At 58.0% G+C, this 21875-nt stretch overlaps 9 protein-coding genes across 9 annotated transcripts; 6 read left to right on the forward strand and 3 right to left on the reverse strand.

Moving 5' to 3' along the window:
• Positions 1 to 511: 511 nt before the first annotated feature.
• BDV59DRAFT_183097 (uncharacterized protein) lies at positions 512 to 1925 on the forward strand. Its single transcript, XM_073690443.1, has 3 exons — positions 512 to 1290; positions 1344 to 1724; positions 1771 to 1925. The coding sequence occupies exons 1-3, from the start codon at positions 976 to 978 to the stop codon at positions 1888 to 1890; spliced, it is 816 nt and encodes a 271-aa protein (XP_073545810.1). The 5' UTR covers positions 512 to 975; the 3' UTR covers positions 1891 to 1925.
• A 435-nt stretch (positions 1926 to 2360) lies between these two features.
• Positions 2361 to 3901, reverse strand: BDV59DRAFT_73384 (Gfo/Idh/MocA family protein). The gene is made up of 2 exons (XM_073696997.1): positions 3735 to 3901; positions 2361 to 3681 (listed from the first exon to the last, which is right to left on the reverse strand). The coding sequence occupies exon 2, from the start codon at positions 3658 to 3660 to the stop codon at positions 2464 to 2466; it is 1197 nt and encodes a 398-aa protein (XP_073545811.1). The 5' UTR covers positions 3661 to 3681; positions 3735 to 3901; the 3' UTR covers positions 2361 to 2463.
• A 281-nt stretch (positions 3902 to 4182) lies between these two features.
• On the forward strand, positions 4183 to 6722 carry rfeF (putative transcription factor RfeF). The gene is made up of 5 exons (XM_073696996.1): positions 4183 to 4614; positions 4668 to 4793; positions 4844 to 4891; positions 5441 to 6272; positions 6321 to 6722. The coding sequence occupies exons 1-5, from the start codon at positions 4483 to 4485 to the stop codon at positions 6425 to 6427; spliced, it is 1245 nt and encodes a 414-aa protein (XP_073545812.1). The 5' UTR covers positions 4183 to 4482; the 3' UTR covers positions 6428 to 6722.
• Positions 6723 to 7862: 1140 nt separating this feature from the next.
• On the forward strand, positions 7863 to 13676 carry BDV59DRAFT_183114 (aminophospholipid-translocating P4-type ATPase DNF3). The gene has a single exon (XM_073690444.1). It carries the CDS (start codon positions 8337 to 8339, stop codon positions 13269 to 13271), a length of 4935 nt encoding a protein of 1644 aa, XP_073545813.1. The 5' UTR covers positions 7863 to 8336; the 3' UTR covers positions 13272 to 13676.
• Positions 13677 to 15163: 1487 nt separating this feature from the next.
• Positions 15164 to 17464, forward strand: BDV59DRAFT_73425 (uncharacterized protein). The gene is made up of 2 exons (XM_073697000.1): positions 15164 to 15818; positions 15875 to 17464. The coding sequence occupies exons 1-2, from the start codon at positions 15481 to 15483 to the stop codon at positions 17349 to 17351; spliced, it is 1815 nt and encodes a 604-aa protein (XP_073545814.1). The 5' UTR covers positions 15164 to 15480; the 3' UTR covers positions 17352 to 17464.
• A 509-nt stretch (positions 17465 to 17973) lies between these two features.
• BDV59DRAFT_194517 (phosphatidylglycerophosphatase) lies at positions 17974 to 18708 on the reverse strand (the record flags this gene model as incomplete). Its single annotated transcript, XM_073692408.1, has 1 exon — positions 17974 to 18708. One exon carries the CDS (start codon positions 18706 to 18708, stop codon positions 17974 to 17976), a length of 735 nt encoding a protein of 244 aa, XP_073545815.1.
• A 29-nt stretch (positions 18709 to 18737) lies between these two features.
• Positions 18738 to 19663, forward strand: BDV59DRAFT_73410 (putative small nuclear ribonucleoprotein SmD3). Its single transcript, XM_073696998.1, has 4 exons — positions 18738 to 19009; positions 19065 to 19125; positions 19196 to 19325; positions 19424 to 19663. Exons 1-4 carry the CDS (start codon positions 18953 to 18955, stop codon positions 19524 to 19526), a joined length of 351 nt encoding a protein of 116 aa, XP_073545816.1. The 5' UTR covers positions 18738 to 18952; the 3' UTR covers positions 19527 to 19663.
• A 1-nt stretch (position 19664) lies between these two features.
• On the forward strand, positions 19665 to 21310 carry BDV59DRAFT_73411 (adaptin-binding domain-containing protein). Its single transcript, XM_073696999.1, has 3 exons — positions 19665 to 20387; positions 20435 to 20704; positions 20764 to 21310. Exons 1-3 carry the CDS (start codon positions 19766 to 19768, stop codon positions 20841 to 20843), a joined length of 972 nt encoding a protein of 323 aa, XP_073545817.1. The 5' UTR covers positions 19665 to 19765; the 3' UTR covers positions 20844 to 21310.
• On the reverse strand, positions 20764 to 21768 carry BDV59DRAFT_73500 (protein tyrosine phosphatase-like domain-containing protein). The gene is made up of 3 exons (XM_073697001.1): positions 21231 to 21768; positions 21040 to 21179; positions 20764 to 20989 (listed from the first exon to the last, which is right to left on the reverse strand). The coding sequence occupies exons 1-3, from the start codon at positions 21704 to 21706 to the stop codon at positions 20925 to 20927; spliced, it is 681 nt and encodes a 226-aa protein (XP_073545818.1). The 5' UTR covers positions 21707 to 21768; the 3' UTR covers positions 20764 to 20924.
• Between the last annotated feature and the right edge of the window lie 107 nt (positions 21769 to 21875).

Below are 21875 nucleotides of genomic sequence, written 5' to 3' on the forward strand. Positions count from 1 at the left end.
CAAGAAGTCGGGGACTCGGCGATCATCTTCAGGCTAGTCTTGAACATCCCCATAATCCCAGCCGTCTGACGAGCTGTAGTCAGTTGATCAAACCATTATCGTACTCGTCAACCGTCAGACTCCAGCCTCCTGTCCTATGGCCGAGGGCTCGGTTCGAAGTTCCGAATTGAGAGATACCATTGACGCAAACCTTTAATTAAGTTAATAGAGCATCCCTACCTCCATCTAGGTCCACTTCTACTTTGCGAGTCATGCTCAAAAAGCGTGGCCTACGGGTATTTCGGATCGATCTGCAAGGGATGTTGGCTTTGGATGTATCAGTTTTGGGTTTCAGCTCGAACATCCTTCCTTGTTCAGCGGGTGTGTAAAGCTAATGACTCAAATGTTCTTTTCCGTACGAGCATTCTCTGACGGAGTTAGCAATTTCTAAATAATTTAAGAGCTTATGGTTGAGGTTTATGAAGAATGCCATTGTGACATTCTCAAACCACGCCCATTGTGCAGGGATGGTATCAGACGCACGACCCTAGCCATGTGGAGCGGAGCTCCCGTTAGATCTATCATCCTGGAGTAATACTGCCAGCGAATCAGGAGCTCACTCAGGGCTGTTTTTTCTCCACGGCGTGGCCAATGCGTCCCCGATTGTCCCAGAACTAACCTATACGCGGAGATCTTCCTGTTTACTGCCCGTTATTGACCTACAGCAGACAGATCAAACTCCAATCTATCCATTGGCCCTGTTGTCTGTCGTCCTTGAACAATACACGCAAGGCCTCTTTCTGCCATGACAGCCTTCAACTATTTGGGATCGGCATTACAGCCGAACGATCCCCTTGTTGATTCCTAAGCTGCTCGGCTCGGGGGGAGCCAGCACCTTGGGCCCGGGAGGTACATATATAAATCGGGATTTGAGCCCAGACCGTCTTCAACTGCCATTGCTTGAGCTGTGCATGCTTCTTCCGCCACGATATCAACATGGGTCCGAGTGAAACTCCTGCCTTGGCGCCGCCTGACGGCCAGACCAGCAATTTCGACAATCCAGATGGATCTCGCCGCCGGGCCAGCTACATCATGGCGTCTATCTGCCTGATTTTGGCCACTATTGCGGTCATCCTGCGTGTCTTCACCAAGGCCCGTGTCCTACGGGCAATGAACGCGGAGGAATACTTCCTGATTGTCTCGCTGTTCGGCCTCTGCGCATTTGTAGGGGTGCTCCTCACTGCCACGCACTTTGGCTCGGGCGTCCACCAGTGGGATATCACCATGACTGACTTCGGCTACTTCATGGACGTATGTCCCTCCCTGTCCCCTCGTTGCTGGGTCCCACATGCTCACTCCCCTAGATGATCAACGCAGCCGAGTTGATCTATTTCCCGACAATTCTGTGTGCCCGCATCGCCATGATGGTGCAGGTCAAGCGCATGTTCATCCCTATCAACCAGGGCGTGCTCTTCTGGGTGTACGTGGTGCTGCTCTGCGCCAACATCATCTTCAACACAAGCCTCTTCTTCGCCCTCCTGTTCGCCTGCGACCCGCTCGACAAGCTCTGGGACTCTAGCATCCCGGGCCACTGCATCAACACCGTCTACGTGTGTCTGTCGTCGTCGGCCATCAACGGCGTCTCCGATCTGACCATGCTGATCCTCCCGCTGGGCGTGATCATCCAGCTGAACCTGCCGCTGAAGGTGAAGCTGTATCTGTGCGCTATCTTCGGCACCGGCGCCGTGTATGTCGTCCTGTCCCGTCCGTCTTGTTTGGATTTCGGTAGAGCTAACAACACGCCAGGGCCATCATGTCCAGCGCCTTCCGCTTGTCGTACTACGTGATCTTCTCCAAGGCAGCCGATGTCACCTGGGGATGGGAGCCAACCGGACACTGGGCGATGGCTGAAATCGCCTCCGTCATTCTCGCCGGGTCTGTTCCCCTCCTGCCGGGCTTTATGAAGTACGCTCGCACCCCACAGCATTCCCTGCCGCCGTCGCCGACGTCGTCGCGGGTCAAGTCGTGGCTCGAGCGCGGCCGAAAGGGCATCCGCGCTACTCAGGACCTGCTCTCCACGACTACGTCGTCGAGGGACAGGACCGTCCGGGGCAGTGAGAGGGATGTTCAGGATCCGACGTTCCTGTGGGACGCGACGAAGGATGACCCTGAGTCGGCGGTGATCTTGAAGACGACTCGGATTGAGCACAGCTCGCATGGCGCTGGGAGTGTGGATAGCCACGACAGGGCTTAACTGTCTGATCATAGTCTACTGACATGTTTCTTTTTCGTCTGTCTCTCTTACCATGTATTTCTTTTAATGTCTTATACCACGGGGGGTGATGGGAATTCAGAAGTATATAATTAGTGCCGAGCCGGCGCCACAATCAGATACATTCCGACCTTATCACGGTCATCATTTAACCCGTCCAGTCATCACCGCCGCACACATCTATAGTCAACCTGGCATCCCTACTACACACCCTAGCCGAGCGGCGTCCGGATCGTCCCACACTGCCGATCGTACTGATCATATATCGTCTGGAACAGCCTCAGATCTTGCAGGGCGTCGGCGGTAGTGGTCTTGGCGGCGGCGCCGTCCACCAGGAACGCATGCAAGGCCCGCAACTCCGCCTGCAGTGTCTCCTCGCAGGTGCTCACGGTCTCGGTGCGGCGCAGCTCCCCATTCTCATCGGTGGTCTCGACGACCACCCGCACAGGCTGCTCCCACGCATACGGCAGGCCGTACGACATGCTGACGGTCTTGGTGTTGCCGTAGACGGCGAGGTGGGCGTCGCAGCGCGGCACGGCGTCCGTGCCGGTCTCGTACATCAGCGTGAACGGGTACTCGCCGCGGCTGACGCGGCCGTCGTAGTGCAACAGGATCGAGTAGAACGGCTCGTTCACGGTGATGTTGGAGATGGCGTCCGGCTCGCCGAAGACGTCCCGCATCAGCCCCAGATCGTGGCAGCCCAGCGATGCCAGAAAGTGCGACAGCGCCAGCCGCGCCTTCGTCAGGTCCTGGCCGCGGAAAGCCTCCTGCAGAAGGCCGGTCAGAGCACGCCGGCCCTCGGTAGCGAGGGGGTGTTTGGTTGCGTCGGGATTGGGGCTCTCTCTGGGGCCGTTGGTCGCGAACCAGTCGCGCTTGGGGGCGGTGGCGGTGTGGGCTGTGTTAGGCCCGGCGATGTTGCGACAGCGCGCGTAGTAGATGCGGTCGAGGCTGGCGACTTCCTTCTTGAAGACGGTGTCGAAGCAGGGGGCGTGGCGCCGCGCGCAGGCCACGAACACCTTGGCGTTGTTGGGGGCGCGCTGCTCGGCGTCCATGATGCGCTTGGCGCTCTGGATGCTCAGGCTCACGGGGATTTCGACCATGACGTGTTTGCCGGCGTCGAGCGCGGCCACGGTGTATTGCTCGTGGAACTCATTCGGCATGAAGTTGATGACCAGATCGATGGTGGCGTCGTGGAGGACGGCCTCGGGGCTGGGCGCTGAGGCCGGCACGGGCTTGGAGAGCTTTGGGGGCGCATCGCTGTCGCGGGGGGTCTGGGTTGCGGCGGCGAAGTCGTACAGCGAGACGACGTGGTAGGATTTGTCGAGGGTCTGCAGCACGGGAAGGTAGAGGTGGCGGATGGACTGGGTTCCTGCAGAGAGGATACCCACGCGCAGAACGGTTTGAGTCATTTTCAACGGTGATGTTGGTGTCTTGGATGATTTAGTCGGGAGGGCCAGGGAGGTAGGGAGGCCGGGAGATATACCAGTTAAGTGGGAGTCGAGTCCAGTGAAGAGCTCGACCAGTGCATCCAGAACGAAGCTTCCACGAGCATTCTTCAACCGGCCGTCTGGACGCAAGGACGCAAGGGAGAGAGATGTTGGATGCAGAAGAATGAAGTTGGGAACGAACATTCAAGGAACTTTTTCTACACCGACTGGCGGGCACATGACCTCCCTGCATGACATCATGGCTGTTTGCGGCTGTGATGTTCTCGGTCACATCATGTTTATATCAGGTATCTACCGAGGTAGGAGCAATTCTCTAGTGATTTGACAATGGAGGCTTGACGTCTGGACGCTTACCGAGGACGGAGGCAAGATTCGCTCTGTGGATTTCATAGAATGGGGTGCTGGATCTATATCTGGTCGATCCGGTATATAGATATAGTTCTCCCGACGCGCAGGAAGGTCTCGATCAGCGAGGTACAGCTCAACCATGCACTTTCTGTCCTCCGCCACCGTATCAGTTGGATAGTCTCCGATGAGTTGTTCCTGATGGGAAGGCGATTCTTGGTTGTCCTGCAGCGGTCCTGGGTGTTCGAGGACGTTCATGGACATTCGTGCGCTGGGGTTTACTAAGATGAGAGATCGACGCCGTCGAGATACGAGAGGAGGAAGTTCCACGAGAAGAGATATACCGAATACGAGGCCAGGAATACTGTACCTGGGTATGAGGACTTGGGGATATACTCAGGAATATAGTAAATACAGTTAGTTAACGAGTTGGAGTTGATGGATGAGGTAAGCGGGGCGTCTTCTTTATTTATCTTTTCCTCTCATCGTCACCTCATCATCTTCTACTCTACATCCTCCTCTTTTCTTTTCTTCCCTTTCCCTCCTCTTCCTCCCCTCTTGATCATGGGCGTAAGTTGACATCCTCCACTCGCATTCTACCCAGCTGACCCATCTCCCGCCAGCTTGCATCCAAGATCGCCAACAGCCAAGCCAGCATGCCCGGTGTTTATGCGGGTGCTCCCCCATCGGGATACACTGGCGGTCCCCCGGCCTCCCTGCAGCCTGGAGGAGCTTCTGGATATCCTCCGGTGAGTCACTCAGTTGCACGGGAGGAAGACGTCCGATCTAACGAGATCAGCAGCAGTATCAGGCGTATCCGGGCCCAGCTGGGTCATCGGGCGCACCGGTATGACGACCGATTCTTTCTGCCTTGAGCCCCTCTTCTCCACCATGACTACCTGTTCTTCTCCTACTTTACGCTTGTCATCCCTTCTCTCCTTCATCCGCCTCATCCTCCTCATTCCTCTCCCACCATGTCGCAGTATTATAACCCCCAAGGATATCCTCCACAGCTCCGTCCTGGTCCTCCTACCCAAACTCCCCCTCAGCCCGCTCAATATCAAGCCTATCCGCCTCCCTCGGTCCCTCCGAACAAGCCGGTTCCTGCGTCTTCCCCCCAACCCCAGGCTTATCGACCCTCGCCTTCGCCTGCCCCGGCGTCCCAAGGATATCCTCCGGCTCCGTACTCTCAGGCCCCTCCCCCGCCTCAGGCTTATCCCCAGGCTCCCCCGTATGGACAACCTCCCCAGGGACCTCCTCCGCAGCCATATGGAACGCCCGGACCATATCCTCCTCAGCCACCCTCTCATGTACTGAATCTATCTCGATGCCCTCTGTCGCGTGCTTGCATCATTCTTGTTTCTTCAAAGGCAAGGCTAACCTTCTACCTCGCTAGTACCCTCCCCAACAAGCGCCCTATCCCGGCGGCCCGGCTCCCTATGGTCCTCCCGGGGGCCCCCCCGGCGGTGCCCCTCCTGCCGCTCGTGCGACCGATCAACAGCTAGCCGCATACCGTCAGCTCCTCATCACCACCATCCAGGAAAACCAGATCCAGGCTTTCTATCCGCCCGACCGACTCGACCAACTCGTGCAGGGGCGGCTCGCCAACGAGGGCCCTGCCAAGATCAACAAACTGTGTCACGAGTGGAACGTGCCTACCGAGGTCGCGACCGATATCATCAAGCTCAGTCTCTTCGACATCATCCTGTATGTCGACGACAGTGGCTCCATTGAGTTTGAGGAACGTGGCGTGCGAAAGGAACAGCTCAAGCAGATCTTGGGCATTGTGGCCACCGCCGCGTCGACCTTTGACGAAGACGGCATCTCCGTGCGCTTCATGAACTCCTCCGAGCAGGGTGACGGCATCCGCAATGCCGCGGATGTAGACATGCTGGTGTCGCGCGTCCGCTTCCAGAGTCTGACCCCGCTGGGGACCGGCCTCAAGAACAAGGTCTTGGACCCCATGGTGGTCGGCCCTGCCAAGGCCGGTCGTCTGCAGAAGCCCGTCCTGGTCATTACCATCACGGACGGTCAGCCCGCTGGCGAGCCCATCGACACCGTGGCCAACTCGATCCGCTACGCCGTGAATGAGGTCTCCCGGACCCCCTTGGGCCGTGGAGCCGTCTCCTTCCAGTTTTCACAGGTCGGCAATGATAACAAGGCGCGCGAGTTCCTCCGCTCGCTCGACGAGGATCCGACCATTGGAAACCTGATCGACTGTACCTCTAGTGAGTGACGTTTCTCCACGCCGACCCGTTCGGGACTGACAGTGGCAGACTTTGAGGTCGAGCAGGACGAGATGATGCGCGCCGTTCCCCCTGTCCACCTGACCCGGGAGCTCTGGGTGAGTCCCTTCTGGGAGGATGTGGTTGGAACGGATTGATCCGCTGACCACAGTTCTAGTGCGCGAAATTGATGCTCGGTGCTATCGATATTTCCTACGATACGAAGGATGAAAAGGCTGCCGGCCATGGCGGTCCCCCGGGGGGTCCTCCCCCGGGTCCTCCCCCCGGTCAGTACGGAGGATACAACCAGGCGCCCGGGTATGGCCAACCTGCGCCGTACGGCCAGCCCCCTGCCCCGAGCTACGGCCAGCCGGCTCCCTACCCTGGCGGCGCGCCGGGAGGATACGGTCAACAGCCGCCGTACCCGCCAGCTCAGGGTCACTCTCCGGCCCCGGGCTATGGACAGCCGCAGTACGGTGGATATGGACCTCCGGGGGGTGCCCCTCCCGCTGGCGGCTACGCACCCCCGGGAGCGTACGGTCAGGGACCTCCCCCTCCGCCCCGGTACTAGAAACGAGACGATGACTGATGACCTCCGTATGGATCGTGTGGGATGGGTGGATTCTTGCTAATTCTGCTAATTGTTTTGATGAAGTGATGCGCGGGAGGGATGGAAAACGAGAATAGAGGAATGACATGGGATGGGATGGACACGGCGAGATGATGTACTTCAACGCATGATGACTTGTATTCCTACTCTATTATCGATTCTGTCGTTGGCCCGAATGAGTTGCTGATCGTCGGATGACGTCGTGAGCCCTATGGCGGATCACCTGACCTGACCGCGTCCCTTGACAGATTCCCTGGGAGAGCTGGGAATTTCCTTGGAAGAACATTCGTAGGGACACTTGCTACACGTGTGGGGGGGACCCGAAATGTCTCGGGCTTGGCTGTTGCCACCACCCCACTCGGGGCCTCGTGTTTCGGGGAAGATGGCGAATTCGATGGGGATGAATCCATGGATGGAGGGGCCGCCACTAGGCTATGCTGGGTGTTGCTAGGAGCTGAGACAACCCCGAGACAGGAAGTATAGAATGGAGAATCCTGGTGTAGAATAGTGATATATATCAATCATGAATGATAATACCGCATAGGGATAATCGAGACTATAATAATAGAGACAACTATAATACTAAAGAGGATGAATATCGACTAGCAATAGTAAGCAGAGAATAAGAGTGCCTATCAACCATGGGTGTCACCACATGGGGTCTTGCGTGGCCCTCAAGCCACCGGAGACGCTTCTACATGTGCCTAGTATTTCGGGAGTGAAAGAGGTTCTATACCATCTAGCATATCGATCAAATCACTCTACACTCTCTATTTCTTTCTACCCATCCGGTCTATCTCTATCGTATTTTTACATCTATTTACTCCGTCTATTATCATCGTTTCTCTGTTGTGGTGGTGGTGTCTAGACCACATCCGGCAGTCTCGACCGTCGCCGCCTGCGGAAACCCCAACCTTCGGCCGCCGTTGGTCAAGTCTCCCTCTTCCTCTCCCTCTTCCTCTTCTTCCTCCTCTCAACCTCAACTCCAGTCTTTTCATCTTCTCTCTCTTCTCTGTTTCTTCTTTTTCTTTCCTTCTTCTGTTCGTCGGTTCTTCTGCTTCGGCTTGTTGTTCTTCTAGTCTCGACTTACCTCCGTCGTTATCGATCGGCCTCTTCCGTCTCCACTGTCGTTTCTGCTCCACTCGCTCTGTCGCAACAAGGCCTTCGCCTCGCTTCATCACCAGCAATTTTTCCTCGTCGCCTCCTGATCCAGCTCGATCTCCCAGTGCTGTCCTTGTTCGAGGACTCTCGCGACTCAAGCATGATTTAGGACCCCTCCACCCTCCCCCATATATACACTCTTTGTTCCACCGTCGCATTCGATATCCGTGTCCGACACTTGGCTCCGGAAAAATTAGATCAACGGGGAAAAAGCAGGAAAAAACAGCTCCCCGCGGGTGTTGCATCTCTAACCTAGGCCACCAGCCTGCGGAAATATCTCCGTCTGTCCTCTCGCAATGCCCGGCCAAGATGCGAGATCAGATGCCAATCCGGACCCACCGAGGACATCCTCGACGCAAGACCCTGCCGTGATGGACGAGGGAACTCACTCCCCGGGGTCAACTCCCCCGGGACCGCCCAGGAGTCAGTCCTTTGATCTCCCGGCGACGCAGTCCGACCCGGCCCAACCACGCCTCTCGATATCCCCCTCCCGCGCCCTGTCCGATTTTGGTCGGAGGCCCTCGCAGCAGAACCGCGTCCGCTTCTCCAGCGACCTGGAACGCCCTTCGGTCGAAGATTCTCGCCCCTCTACCTGGGATAGACGCCCCAGCTCCCGCGGACTGACCATCGATACTACCCTCACCCGCCATCCCAATATCTCGCCCACCCGGGGGTCAACCACCCCCCTCTCTCCCAGCAATGCCCTGTCGCCAACGTCCCCGCAGAGTCCAGACTCCGCGGGTCGATCCCGATCCCGCAATCGCGGCTACTCGCTGCGAAGGACCATCTTCGCAAAGAACATCCAGACGCATTCCGGTCCCAATTCGCCTGTCGCGATTGAAATGGATTCGACGCCGCCCCGGGAGGGACAGGAGCCCCCGTCGGACGGCAGTGACAGCAACAATGAGAGCTCGGGCGAGGATGAAAAACGGGAGACACTCGTTACTCAAACATCGGTGCCAGACCTGAACCCCGTCGACGAGTCGGCTACCTACTTCTCTGACCCCTCCGACGGCCTCAAGGAAGGGCGTCATCTGTCCATGACGGTCTCCTACGAAAAGTGGCTGAAGAGGCGGGCCGCCATCGCAACAGTCATGCTGCGCATCGAGGCGATCATCGAGACGGTGCGCAAGTTTGTCCTCCAGATCAAGGAGTTGCCACCGAGCAAGGATGGTCGCCAGATCGACCTGGACCCGACACGGACTGAGCTCTTGATCGACGAGAGAACCGGCAAACCGTACATTGAGAACTGGATCCGGTCCAGTCGGTACAGCTTCTGGAGTTTCTTCCCTCGTCAGTTGATCGCCCAGTTCACCAAGCTGGCCAACTTTTATTTCTTGATTGTCGCCATCTTGCAGATGATTCCTGGTCTGAGTACGACCGGAACCTTCACCACGTTGATCCCTCTGTTGATCTTCGTGGGTATCTCCATGGGCAAGGAAGGGTTTGATGATTGGCGCCGGTATCGCCTGGATAGGGAGGAAAATAACCGGTTCGCCGCCGTCTTGCGTCCTGGGATCAACATGACCCCCGAGTCGTCTTCGCCCAGTGACAGCGTCTCCGTGTCCAGTGATGATCGTTGGGCCTCGGTGAAGTGGAAGGATATCAAGGTCGGTGATGTCGTCCGACTGGAGCGTGACCAGCCTGTGCCCGCAGACATGGTCCTGTTGCATGCCGACGACCCGAATGGTGTCGCATATATTGAGACCATGGCCTTGGACGGCGAAACGAACCTCAAGAACAAGCAACCTTGCCAGGCGGTCGCCAAGGTGTGCGACTCCGTCGAAGGCATCTGCAGCAACTCCATCCACTTCGCGGTGGAAGACCCCAACATTGATCTCTACAAATTTGACGGCAACGTCACCGTTGCCGCTGGAGAGAAGTTGCCTCTCACGAACAATGAAATCATCTACCGTGGGAGCATCCTACGAAACACCGAGCAGGCATATGCTATGGTCATCTATACCGGTGAAGAATGCAAGATTCGCATGAACGCCAACAAGAACCCCCGCATCAAGTCGCCCGCCCTCCAGGCCAAAGTGAATCGGGTAGTCATGCTGATCGTTCTGCTGGTCGTGAGCCTGGCGGTCGCATGCACGATTGCGTACAAATACTGGTCGCAGGACGTGGAACGGCGTGCCTGGTACTTATCCAAGGCTAACGTGAGCTACGGTCCGATCTTCACCTCGTTTCTGATCATGTTCAATACCATGATTCCCATCTCACTCTATGTGAGTATGGAAATTGTCAAAGTTGCCCAAATGCTCATGTTGAATGCCGACGTCGACATGTACGACCCCGAGACGGATACCCCTCTGGAGGCCCGGACCTCAACCATCAACGAGGAGCTGGGCCAAGTGAGCTACATCTTCTCCGACAAAACCGGCACGTTGACCAACAACTCGATGCGCTTCCGTAAGATGAGCGTCGCCGGTACTGCGTGGTACCATGACACCGATCTCCGGGAAGAAGCTGCCAAAGCAGGTGATGGAGAGAAGTTGATCCACAAGAAACGAAACGCAAAAGGAAAGAAGGCCGTGGGCCGGAAGTCGACTGCCTCCGAAGCGCGGTCCTACTTGGCTCGCGCGTCCACGTCGATGATGGATCCTCCTCGGAAAGATGGGCGCGTGCTCAACAACAACACCGCCGACATGCTGAAGTACATCCAACGCAAGCCTTATACTGTATTCGCTCGGAGGGCCAAGATGTTCCTCCTGTCGATTGCGCTGTGCCACACCTGCATCCCGGAGACGGATGACTCCGGCGACATCTCCTTCCAGGCCGCATCGCCGGATGAACTCGCCCTGGTGATGGCCGCTCAGGAACTTGGCTACCTCGTGAAGGACCGCCAGCCGGACACCCTCACTATCCGGTCTTATCCCAACGGACCAGAGGCGGGCCCCAGCGACGAAGTGTACCAGATCCTCGATGTGATTGAATTTTCAAGCACACGGAAACGCATGTCGGTCGTTGTGCGCATGCCTGACCAGCGGATCTGCGTCTTTTGTAAGGGGGCTGATAGTGTCTTGATGAAATTGCTCAAAAAATCATCGCTTGCGCTGGAAAAGGCGCAGGAGATCGAGCGACGCGCCAGCAAGCGCAAGGCGGCCGAAGCCAGCCTTGCCATGAGGCGGAATAGCGAACACCAGAGTCGGAAGGACAGCGGGGTGCGGAACAGCTTTGCGCGCCCGAGTTTCTCTCATCGACGCTCCAGCGTGTCTGGACAGCGGGTGTCGGCCCTGCGAGACAGCATCGATGTCTGGCTGCGGGACCGCGAGACGGACGGAGGCATCGTAACGAAAGAAAAGGACCCTGAGTATTACAGTCCTCGGCCGTCGGCTCAGCTGGGCCGGCAGTCGACGACCTTCTCCGATTCTGGAAGTTCGGTGAATGAAGATGAGGATGACGATGTGGTGGAGGAAGCGCTTGTCGTGAACGAGTCCGCCGTGTTCGAAAGATGCTTCCAGCATCTGAATGACTTTGCCACGGAGGGTCTGCGGACTCTCCTGTATGGCCACCGGTTCCTGGACGAGACTATGTATACCAGCTGGAAGGCTGCCTATCGCGAAGCCTCTACCAGCCTTGTTGATCGGCAGGAAAAGATCGAAAGGGTCGGACAGGAGATTGAGGAACAGCTCGAGTTGACCGGGGCTACAGCCATCGAGGATAAGCTGCAGAAGGGCGTTCCCGAAGCCATCGACAAGCTTCGACGGGCGAATATCAAGATGTGGATGCTGACCGGCGACAAGCGCGAAACCGCCATCAACGTTGGCCACTCGTGCCGTCTCGTGAAGGATTATTCCAATCTGGTCATTCTGGACCACGAGGCGGGTGATGTGGAACAGACGATGGTCAAGCTGACGGCCGACATTACCAAGGGGTCGGTGGCGCACTCTGTGGTGGTGGTTGATGGGCAGACGCTGGCGATGATCGAATCGGATGAGACGTTGAGAGTCCGGTTCTTCAACCTAACGGTTCTCGTTGACTCGGTGATCTGCTGCCGCGCGAGTCCCAAGCAGAAGGCGTTCTTGGTCAAGTCCATCCGCACGAAGGTCAAGGACTCTGTCACCCTTGCGATTGGGGACGGCGCCAACGACATTGCGATGATCCAAGAAGCCCACGTGGGCATTGGGATCACGGGTAAGGAAGGGCTACAAGCTGCGCGGATCTCGGACTACTCGATCGCGCAGTTCCGCTTCCTGCTGAAGCTCCTTCTGGTGCATGGCCGGTGGAACTACATCCGCGCGTGCAAGTACACGCTGGGTACATTCTGGAAAGAGATGTTGTTCTACCTCACGCAGGCTCTGTACCAGAGGTGGAACGGGTATACGGGAACCAGCTTGTACGAGCCGTGGGGATTGAGTATGTTCAATACGCTGTTTACGTCGCTGGCCGTGATCTTCCTGGGCATCTTCACCAAGGACCTGTCGGCGTCGACGCTACTGGCGGTGCCGGAGCTGTACACGAAAGGCCAGCGGCACGGCGGGTTCAACATCAAGCTGTACCTGGGGTGGACATTCATGGCGACGTGCGAGGCGATGATGATCTACTTTCTGATGTTTTGCCTGTGGGAGAACATCCGGTTCAGCATGACGGGCAGCGATATCTTCTCTGCGGGACTTTTGACATACTCGGCGTGCGTGATCGTCATCAACACGAAGCTGCAGGCGCTCGAGGTGCACAACAAGACGTATCTGTCCCTTGCGGTGATGATCATCTCGATCGGCGGGTGGTTCATGTGGAATCTGATTCTGTCGAAGCGGTACGATTTCAAATCGGGCGACGGGATCTACTATGTGATCGGCAACTTTGTGTTCGCATCGGGCCACGACCTGGGATTCTGGGCGGTGCTGCTGGTGACGGTGGCAGCGGTGATCCTGTTCGAGATTGTGGTGAGCGCGCTCCGGGCCAACTTGTTCCCGACGGACGTGGACGTGTTCCAGGAGTACGAGCAGGACTTGGACATCCGGAAGCGGTTCGAGGAGGCGGCAGCGTCGGAGCTGCAGCAGGGATGGGATCACGGATCGAAGAAGTCCAGCATGGAGCTGGCACGGGAGGCGGCGGCGGCGGCGGCGGAGATGGAGGCGCGCGAACTGCAGGTACAGGAACTGCTGGCGCGGCCGCGGGAGATGAACCGCATGGAAGCCGGCGGAGATCGACGGCGATCGGTCGAGGTGCACGAATTGTTTAGTAAGGGATTTGGGGCGATCCGGAAGGGACAGTTGAAGTGAGTGATGCGCGGTGCAGTGAAGCCACGCAGAAGTTGGAGCTCCTTACATGAATTTTATTTGGATGGTTGGATTGGGGTTTGGCGTTGGAGGGGGATACCCGACACTCTTTTTGTTTATTGTTTTGATTATTCCAAGGTTGTGAATAGCATGAGTCAAGTGTACATGATCTCCGAGATGGAATACTACTGCCGTACTAGTCACGGAAGCCCGGGTAGAGAAGTCCTCCGTATACTTACAGCGTACAGCGTACAGCGTACGGAGTCGGCATGCTCCGCGAGACATCGATGAGGATACCCACTGCAGTCAATAGTCGAGATGACTAGTGCCGGTAGGAGGGCAACAGCCGAAGGGCAACGGGTCCGGGACTAGGGATTAGTGTGGTGGACTAGATGGGGCGGTTCGTTGGTAGCGTCTGGAGTAGATCGGGACCGAGATGGTGTTCCTGAATGTTTGCAGGGAGGACCTTGCATTTGCACCTGCATGTACTATCTTTCTCCAGCGTGTACATATACTGCTGTACGCGGTGAGGTACCTACTCATGTCGGCGTCGATAGAGATACTTCAGGAGGTGGACCAACCACACGAGAGGAAAACCCCCACCCACCGCCTGTCAGGCGTTGCAGCCAATCAGCACGGGAGGGGAACACGCTCCGGCGGGTACCTGGATAGACGGACCAATCAGAGCGGGGCTTGGGGGGGGGGGAAACCGAACGGTCTGGAAAGGATTAGTCAGAGCTATTAATAGGATCGGGTTTTGATTTCTGTTTGTCGGCAACGAACCTCAGGAGTACAGAATAAGGTCGACGGAGGAGCTACGTACGTACGTAAAAGGTTGGACCCTGTTGGATCCATGGTTGTGCGGCGGCTGGGTCGAGAGGCAAGTCAACCGCCCGTCCACGGGGGGGTTGTGTTGGTGGCAGGTTGCCACTACCTCCAGTGGCGGCGATGGTGTAACAGCCGAGAGTGTGGCCCAAGGATGCCGCAAGTACCGGTCTCCTCTTGAACTCCACTGGTTCTTCCTTGTTTGAAGAAGGAATTGCATAACCTCAGGCGGAGGTCGACAGTGGGAAGACGACGCCTTGCATCGTCTCTCTCATCCACCGTCCAGTGGCAGACCGACCGGTCCAGCCATCCAGTGTTGGGTCTCGCGATCCACAGGAACCAGGAACCAGGAACCAGGAACCGCCGACCATCCTATACGCCTATGCCGGTATAGTAGTTCCAGTCTGGAGTTCCCGGGTCAGTTCTCAGTCGGGGGCATCTGTCAGACCACGTCAGTCGTACGAGTGGACGGCGGACGGCGTATCAGGCTGGAACTCGTCCAGGGTGTTGAGGTCCCTCGCATGACGGATCCGAGCGTCCCGTGATGCAGGGAGTGCCAACCATCATCTCCAGCGATAGACAAATAGAGTACCGAAATATGGATATATCGATATAGAATAGAATCGATAGTAATTCAGTCATATAAATACTACCTACGAAACAATAGACCTACAGAGGAAGTATTGTAGAATTTTCAGCATTCGCCCCACGAGACGTTCAGGAACCGCCGGTGCCAACTGCAGCCGTGCCTAACCCGATTCGGCCATCTCCTGACTTTCCCTCTTCCACTTCTTCCTCTTCCTCTTCCTCTTTCTCTCTCTCCCTCTCTCTCTCTCTCCCTCTTCTCCCCCCATCGACCTCTTCTTCATTCCTTTCTTTCTTTCATTCACTCATTCATTCCTTCATTCTTTCATCTTATCCTTATCATTCCTTCCCTCCGTCGTTCGTTCACTCTTTCACGTTCGACCCATCGCCAACGCTTCTCGTCTGGACGGTGATCAGCCTCCCTCCTCGTCGATGCGACTTGCCTCACCATCCTCTTTCACGATTGCGAAGGCTTCGATTCCTTTCGCCCATACAGCTGCATAGGACAGCTGCTTTTATTTTTTTATATCCTCTTGTTCGACTTGGACTCCCCTCTACTGACGCTTCTGCGACGCGCTCATCCCCCCACCTCGTGTTGTTCCCGTCACAACACTTCCATTCGTTTCACTATCTTCCCCCATCTCTGGCGCTTGAAGCGGCCCAGAATCGGACATCTATCTATCCTTGACTGTCGGCCGGATCGTCACATCGTCCTCTCCTTCCCTATCCTTTCGTCTTTTCTTACCTCCCTGGTCGATTCTTCACCACTCCTACTCTTCACTTCGCTCAATCCCTGCAAACAATGTCTTCGACAGACGCCCCGGATCCGTCGACAATATCGTCGACGGTCCCCGCTTCGGCTCCCACCACCGCCTCCCCCTCCTCGGCGGCTTCCACCCCGTCGCCCTCGACCTCCAGCGCAACCACCGCCCCGGCTTCCGGTCAGCGCCGTCCCCAGCGCAAGAGCACCCTGACCCAACAGCAGAAGAACAACAAGCGCCAGCGCGCCACCCAGGACCAGCTGGTCACGCTCGAGATGGAATTCAACAAGAACCCCACCCCCACCGCTGCCACACGCGAACGCATCGCCCAGGAGATCAACATGACCGAACGCTCCGTGCAGATCTGGTTCCAGAACAGGTACGTCGGGTTTCGCTATCCCCGCCGGTCGCCCAGCTCTAACCTAACCCCGCCAGACGTGCCAAGATCAAGATGCTCGCCAAGAAGAGCATCGAAACAGGCGAGGGCTGCGACTCCATCCCGGAGTCCATGCGCCAGTACCTGGCCATGCAGTTCGATCCGAACAAACCGGGCGCCCGGGACCCCTTTGGTCGCTCCGCACCCTTTGGCCCCAGCGGCTCGTATGCCCCCGAATCCGCCCCCTCGGGCAAAGTCGTCATTCACCACTTCACCTGCCGCTCCCTGACCATCGGGAGCTGGCGCCGCATCGGGCAGAACGCCATGGACCTGGTCGTCTTCTACTCGCCGGAAAAGGCCTGCATGACCTACTACATCAACAACGACTCCGCCGGTTACAAGATCGAGTACCCGTTCGCCTATATCAAGAACATCACGCTGGAATCCGGCGACCAGACCGCCCCGCCCAGCGGAGCGCCCCCGCGCCCCGGGGGCCTGGTCGTCGAACTGAACCGCCCGCCGCTTTTCTACATGGATTCGTCCAACTCGGGGGGCTTCTACCAGTGCGGCGACTTCACCGAGGATCAGCAGGCCAGTCAGCTGCTGGTGCACCATCTCGGCGGCCATCCGAAGGTGCTGAGCGTGCAACTCGCCAAGCTGGTCTCGTTGGAATCCTTCCAGAACCGTCTCGCGTACAACAACTTCGCGATGAGTGCGCCCATGTCGCCGCCATTCATCCAGCGACCGGCCTCCCAGCCGAACCAGTTCGCGCCGCCCTTCATGGGCATGTATGCCGAGAACCCCGCGACCCTGAGCCTCCAGCAGGCGGCGCGTGGCCACAAGCGTCAGCGGAGCCGCTCGGTTCCCGTGGCGGTCGACTTCTCGACCATGCAGACCCCCCTCTCGTACCAGATGCCGCCGCAGCAGAACGCGGCGCCGTTCAGCCAACCGGATTCCGGCATCTTTGCGCCGGTGCCGCAGTCGACCCATCCCCTAGCGGTGAACCTGCGCATCGACACGTCGGCGCCGTACGGCTTCGACCCGCGCAGCCACCCGATGTCGGCGGCCACGACGAACTCGCCGTCAGAATTCGCCAGCCCGTCGCTTTTCACGACGGGGCCCCCGGGCGAGTCGACGCCGGTGGCATCCAATCTCAACCCTCAGTTCCACATGCCGTTTGTGTCCCCGCCGGTGGACTCGTCGACGCTGGCGACGCAGGCCGGGTCGCCGTACTCCACCGTCAGCCACCACGCCGACCCGATGATTGCGGATCAGTCGCCTCCGCTGACGAACATGCATGGGTCGCAGGAGATGTACGGGCTGAGCAACGAACAGCAGCCCAACTTTGCGGAGGAGGGCATGTCGATGAACGGCATGTTCCCGAAGCACAACATGAACTTCTCGGTGGGGAACAACACGTTTGAGCTCCCGATCCAGACGCTGTCGAACCACCCCTCCCCGGGGGTGCCGGGTGACTACCCAGGCATGACATCTTTGGAGAATGTGGATCCGAACACGCTGGCGCCGAGCGCGTGAGGTAACGGAGCCGTGTTGGTCCGCGCGTTGGACCTCTGATTGAAACTTTGCCCGACTGACAGAGTCGGTGGCATACTGCTCCGGGGACGGGCTTGAGCCTGTCCGGTGGAACTGGAGATCGGCTGCTGTGGCCATTTGAACCGCGCCTCACTACGACGGCGCACGCGAGAGAGTCGCGTCGCCGGTTGATGATGATGAGGAGGATATATCGTTTCATTCTTGTGATATGTTCTCAGCGATTGATTTTGATTGGTTTTGTATTAATACCCTTCTTGTGCGGCTGGACCTGTTGACCTGGGCAAGTGCCCTTTTTTTTTTTTTTTCATTGGATTCTTTTCTTTTCTTTGTGGTATTTGGTTTGATTTGGATCATTTGGATCTTCCCTGGACCTTTGTCGATATCCCGGTCGGGGCTTTCACGTGGTTATGCCAGTACTGGGACAGAAGGCGAGATTGAGTTGGGACGGCGGGAACGGACTTGTTTGCATATTCCCTTTGTGATGTATTTAGTCACCGCAGTGTTTGTCTGGGCGCGGCGGAGTTGAGAGATTCTTCGCAATGACTACAGACTACGCAGTATATCAGGACATGGAGGGGGGGGTTCGGTGTAGGTGTAGGTCAGATTATCGGGGTGTGGGAGGCGGCGCCTTCAACCCTTGGGACTCGCGCAGGTATCGCTCCACCCACAGCTCCATCTTCTCGAGTAGATTCCTCTCCGGGGCACGACGGACGGCATCGGCAATGCCATCCCGACACCAGACACTCCAGGCGCCCATGCGGGCGGCCATGAGGACGTCGGTGCCCAGCCGATCGCCGACGACGGCGATCTCGTCGGGACGGGAGACGACGCCGCGGGCCCGGAACCAGTCGACGACGGCGGCGTCGCAGAAGGGCTTCTTGGCGCAGGCGGGCGGGAGACGGAAGACGGGGATGCGCAGGGGGGCGAGACGGTCCTCGAGCTCGCGGATCTCGGCGTCGTAGCGCGGATGGGAGCCGGCGCGGTTGGAGACGATGAGGATGGCGTCGGGGTGGGCGGCCTGGTTGAAGGGGGAGGTGGGCGAGGCGCGCAAGTCGTGGAGCTTCTGGTAGATCGGGGCGGGGATGGTGGTGGATTTGGCCGAAGAGAGGGTGTTGTCTTTGTCGAGGACGAGGGCGCGAATGGAGATCTTTTCTTGGGATGTGGTGGTGGTGGTGGTGGTGGTGGTGGTGGTGGTGTTGGCCTGGAGGGCGGGACCGAGCTGTTCGGGGAGATGGGTGATGGATGGGATGGTGAGATGGGGGAGGAATTGGGCGGGCGTTTGGAGGAGGGTTTGGACGGTGAGGGCGAAGGCGCGGAGGTTGGAGTTGGGGGGGTTCATTGTGAAGTGGGAGTTGTAGAGAGGTCGTTGTATCGAGGTGGTGGAGATGAGGTGGTGAAGATGAGGTGAAGGCGGAAAGACTTGGCAGAGCCGCAAACTTCTCGCTCGACCACTTTGTACATCACTACATCACTCTCGCTCGACATCCCTCTCCTCTCTCCCTCGACTTCTTCCTCTCCTCTATTTCTACCTCCTATCCTTCTTTCTCCTCCCCTTCTCCCTTCTCCCTCCTCTCTCCATCCCAATGGGCAAATTAACCAGCACCATCGGCATCCCGATCAAGCTTCTCAATGAAGCTCAAGTCCGTCCAACCCCTTCTCACCCACGCCCATTAATCCTCCCACTAACTTCTCCAGGGTCATGTCGTTACTCTCGAAATCACCTCTGGCGTCGTCTACCGTGGAAAGCTCCTCGAGGGTGAGGTCCCCTCCCTCGTCTTGTCTCGTCGCCCTCGTCTCCTCGTCTCGCCGATACTGATCCCTCACAGCCGAAGACAACATGAACGTCCAACTCAAAGACATCACAGTCACCGCGCGCGACGGCCGCGTGTCGCATCTCGACCAGGTCTACATCCGTGGGAGCCATGTGCGCTTCTTCATCGTCCCGGATATGCTGCGGTACGTCTCTTCCGTTGTTCTCCTTCGCCTCTCTCCTGTCTCCTTTGATCTCGCCTATATCCTCGGTCTCCCCCGGACGCTCCAGCTAATCCTCCTAGGAACGCCCCCATGTTCCGTTCTCGAGGCCAGCGTGGTCGCGGTGTTGGTTTGGCCCGTGGGAAGGCCACGGTGCAGCGCGCGCGGGGACAGCGACGCGGTTGACGGATCTTTTCTAATTTGTCGATTTTTTTTTTCCTTGGGCTGTTCTTGTTAATGCTGTTATTGTACTGGAATGAACTATTTCTGCTGGGTGGTGTGCTGGTGTGTAGGATGGTATTTGTAGGCGGCATTTCCCTCTGCGTCGACTGCACCGGATAACTTCACCCTCACCTGATCAACTCGCCTTCAACTTCAACTTCCTCTTCAACTTCCTCCATTCAACTCCCCTACACTCCTCCACCATGACTCGCCGTCTCCTCCTCCTCGCTCCCTCCTCTCACGCCTCCTCCATTCCTCCCTTCCTCCTCGCCCTCACCGGCCATCCAGTCGACCCCGCCGCCACTTCTCCCTCTGCAGCCGAATCCACAGAATCCTCCCCCCTCGCCGGCTACACCTCCCACCCCCCGCTCCAGCTCCAAACGAAATACTACTCCGCCCAGGTCCCTATCTGGGTGGACGAGATCCCCCTTCCAGATGCTTCGCCCTCGCCCGCCCAGTGGCAATCCGAGTTCTCCGGCCCCGATGCCCAGGTCGTCCGTGACGCCATCGGCGCCCTCATCATCTGCCTGCGCAACTTCGACCCTCCGTCCGACTCCACCGCCGACATCCACGCTCTGGCCGACTCCCTCCGCGCCGTGGCTGTCGTCCGCGATCGCATTGAGGATGAGCGCGGCGGCCTCGATGACGACGTCCCCGTCGTCCTCGTCCTGGTGGGCTCGGCCGATGCCACCGCCGCCGACGACGACCGTCCCTTCTCCGTCGGCTGGTGGGAGGACCAGCTGTGCGACATGGGCCTGATGGGCGTGGAGGTGGTCCCGTGGGATCCGCGCGTGGACGTGGGCGACGCGAAGAATCAGTTTGGCGGTTGGTCTCTCCCTCCCGTCGCCGTGGAGCAATGCTGACCCGTGTAGAATACCAGGGCATGCGGCGCATCCGGGAAATCCTCGAGACGCATCACTGGTCCGCCCCCGAACCCGATGCCGATCCGGATGACGGTCTCGACTTCGACGCGGATACGGGCTTCGATCTGGAGGTCAATGAGCTCGAGCGCGAAATGGTCGGCCTACGTTTTGCCATTGAGCGCGGCGGTGACGACCATGTCGACGATCCGGACGAAGGCGACGAGGAGACCCGCGTCGACGCCATCGAGGGGTTGCTCCTGCGCATGAAAGCTATCAGGGGTATGTGCTGTGTTTCTTCCCGTGCGAGCCGCAAACCTACTGACCTACTGACTTCTTAGATATGAGCGATGAGCTGCCCGAGCAGGAACGCAAACGCTTCGCCGCCAAGGCCGTCCGCGATATCATGAAGGAGCTGTAGCATGGATACGAGTGCCATTTATGTACGACGATATGATACGAACACAATCTCCACCCGTCTGTCTATCCGTTTCCCCCATCTTTACGCCCGCTTCTTCATCACCTTTCTGCGCTGCGCGATCATATGCGTGTACAGGATGTACGAGCCTGCGCCGTTAGCATCGTGCAATCGACCACCAGCCCCGGGACAAACATACCAGGCACGTAGATCGCCAGGACCGCGATCAAGAACCACCGATACACCGGGTGGAAGTCGCCCGCCGGCTGCAGCGCCTTGACCACCATCACGCACTCGCTGGTGATCCCGAGCGGATACAGAACGTAGAACGTGTTATACCTGCGCGCGGCGTCAATGACACCGACCTCAACCCCATCAGACAGAACCTACCGCAACCAAGTCCACCACGCTGGCACCCCCGTCCCCAGCACCTGCAGCGCAAAGAACCCGTACCGGATGCACTCCGTCACCCCCCAGGCGCCCAAACACCCCAGAAACGCGTAGTCGCCTGTCTTCGCCGTGGCCGTCTCGCCCCCGACAATGCCCGTGCCGTCGCCGCGCTCCTGGAACAGGAACATCACCCCCCACACCAGCAGCAGCCGACTGGCCACCTGCATGCCCGTCGTCACCACCGGCGCCCGCACCACCCCCAGCAGACTGTGCAGGATTTCGAGCACCGCGAGCGTCTGCGTCGTGGTCAGCAGCGGCGTGTATACCGCGTTGAACACGCTGGGGATGTTGTCCGGCGCGGACCGCAGGGCCAGCGCCCCGCGCACCGTGCAGGTCGCCCAGAAGAAGAAGCTGGTCGCGTTGTAGGCGAGCAGGTAGAGTTTCGTGAGGCCGCTTGGGCCGGATTTGGACGACATGGCGGTTCGTGGTGTTGTGGGAGAATCGGTCGACTGATGGTCAGGAGTTTGTTTGCACGCAGTACGGAGTAAGTGATTGATTTTATGGAAGTTTTGTTGGGCCGAGGTTGACCCTGCTTAGTCATGCGCCGTTCAACGCTCCACCACCAGATAATCTATACGGCTGACT

The sequence above is a fragment of the Aspergillus ambiguus genome, assembly GCF_047715705.1.
Source record: "Aspergillus ambiguus strain CBS 117.58 unplaced genomic scaffold BDV59scaffold_27, whole genome shotgun sequence".
Lineage (NCBI taxonomy): Eukaryota > Fungi > Ascomycota > Eurotiomycetes > Eurotiales > Aspergillaceae > Aspergillus > Aspergillus ambiguus.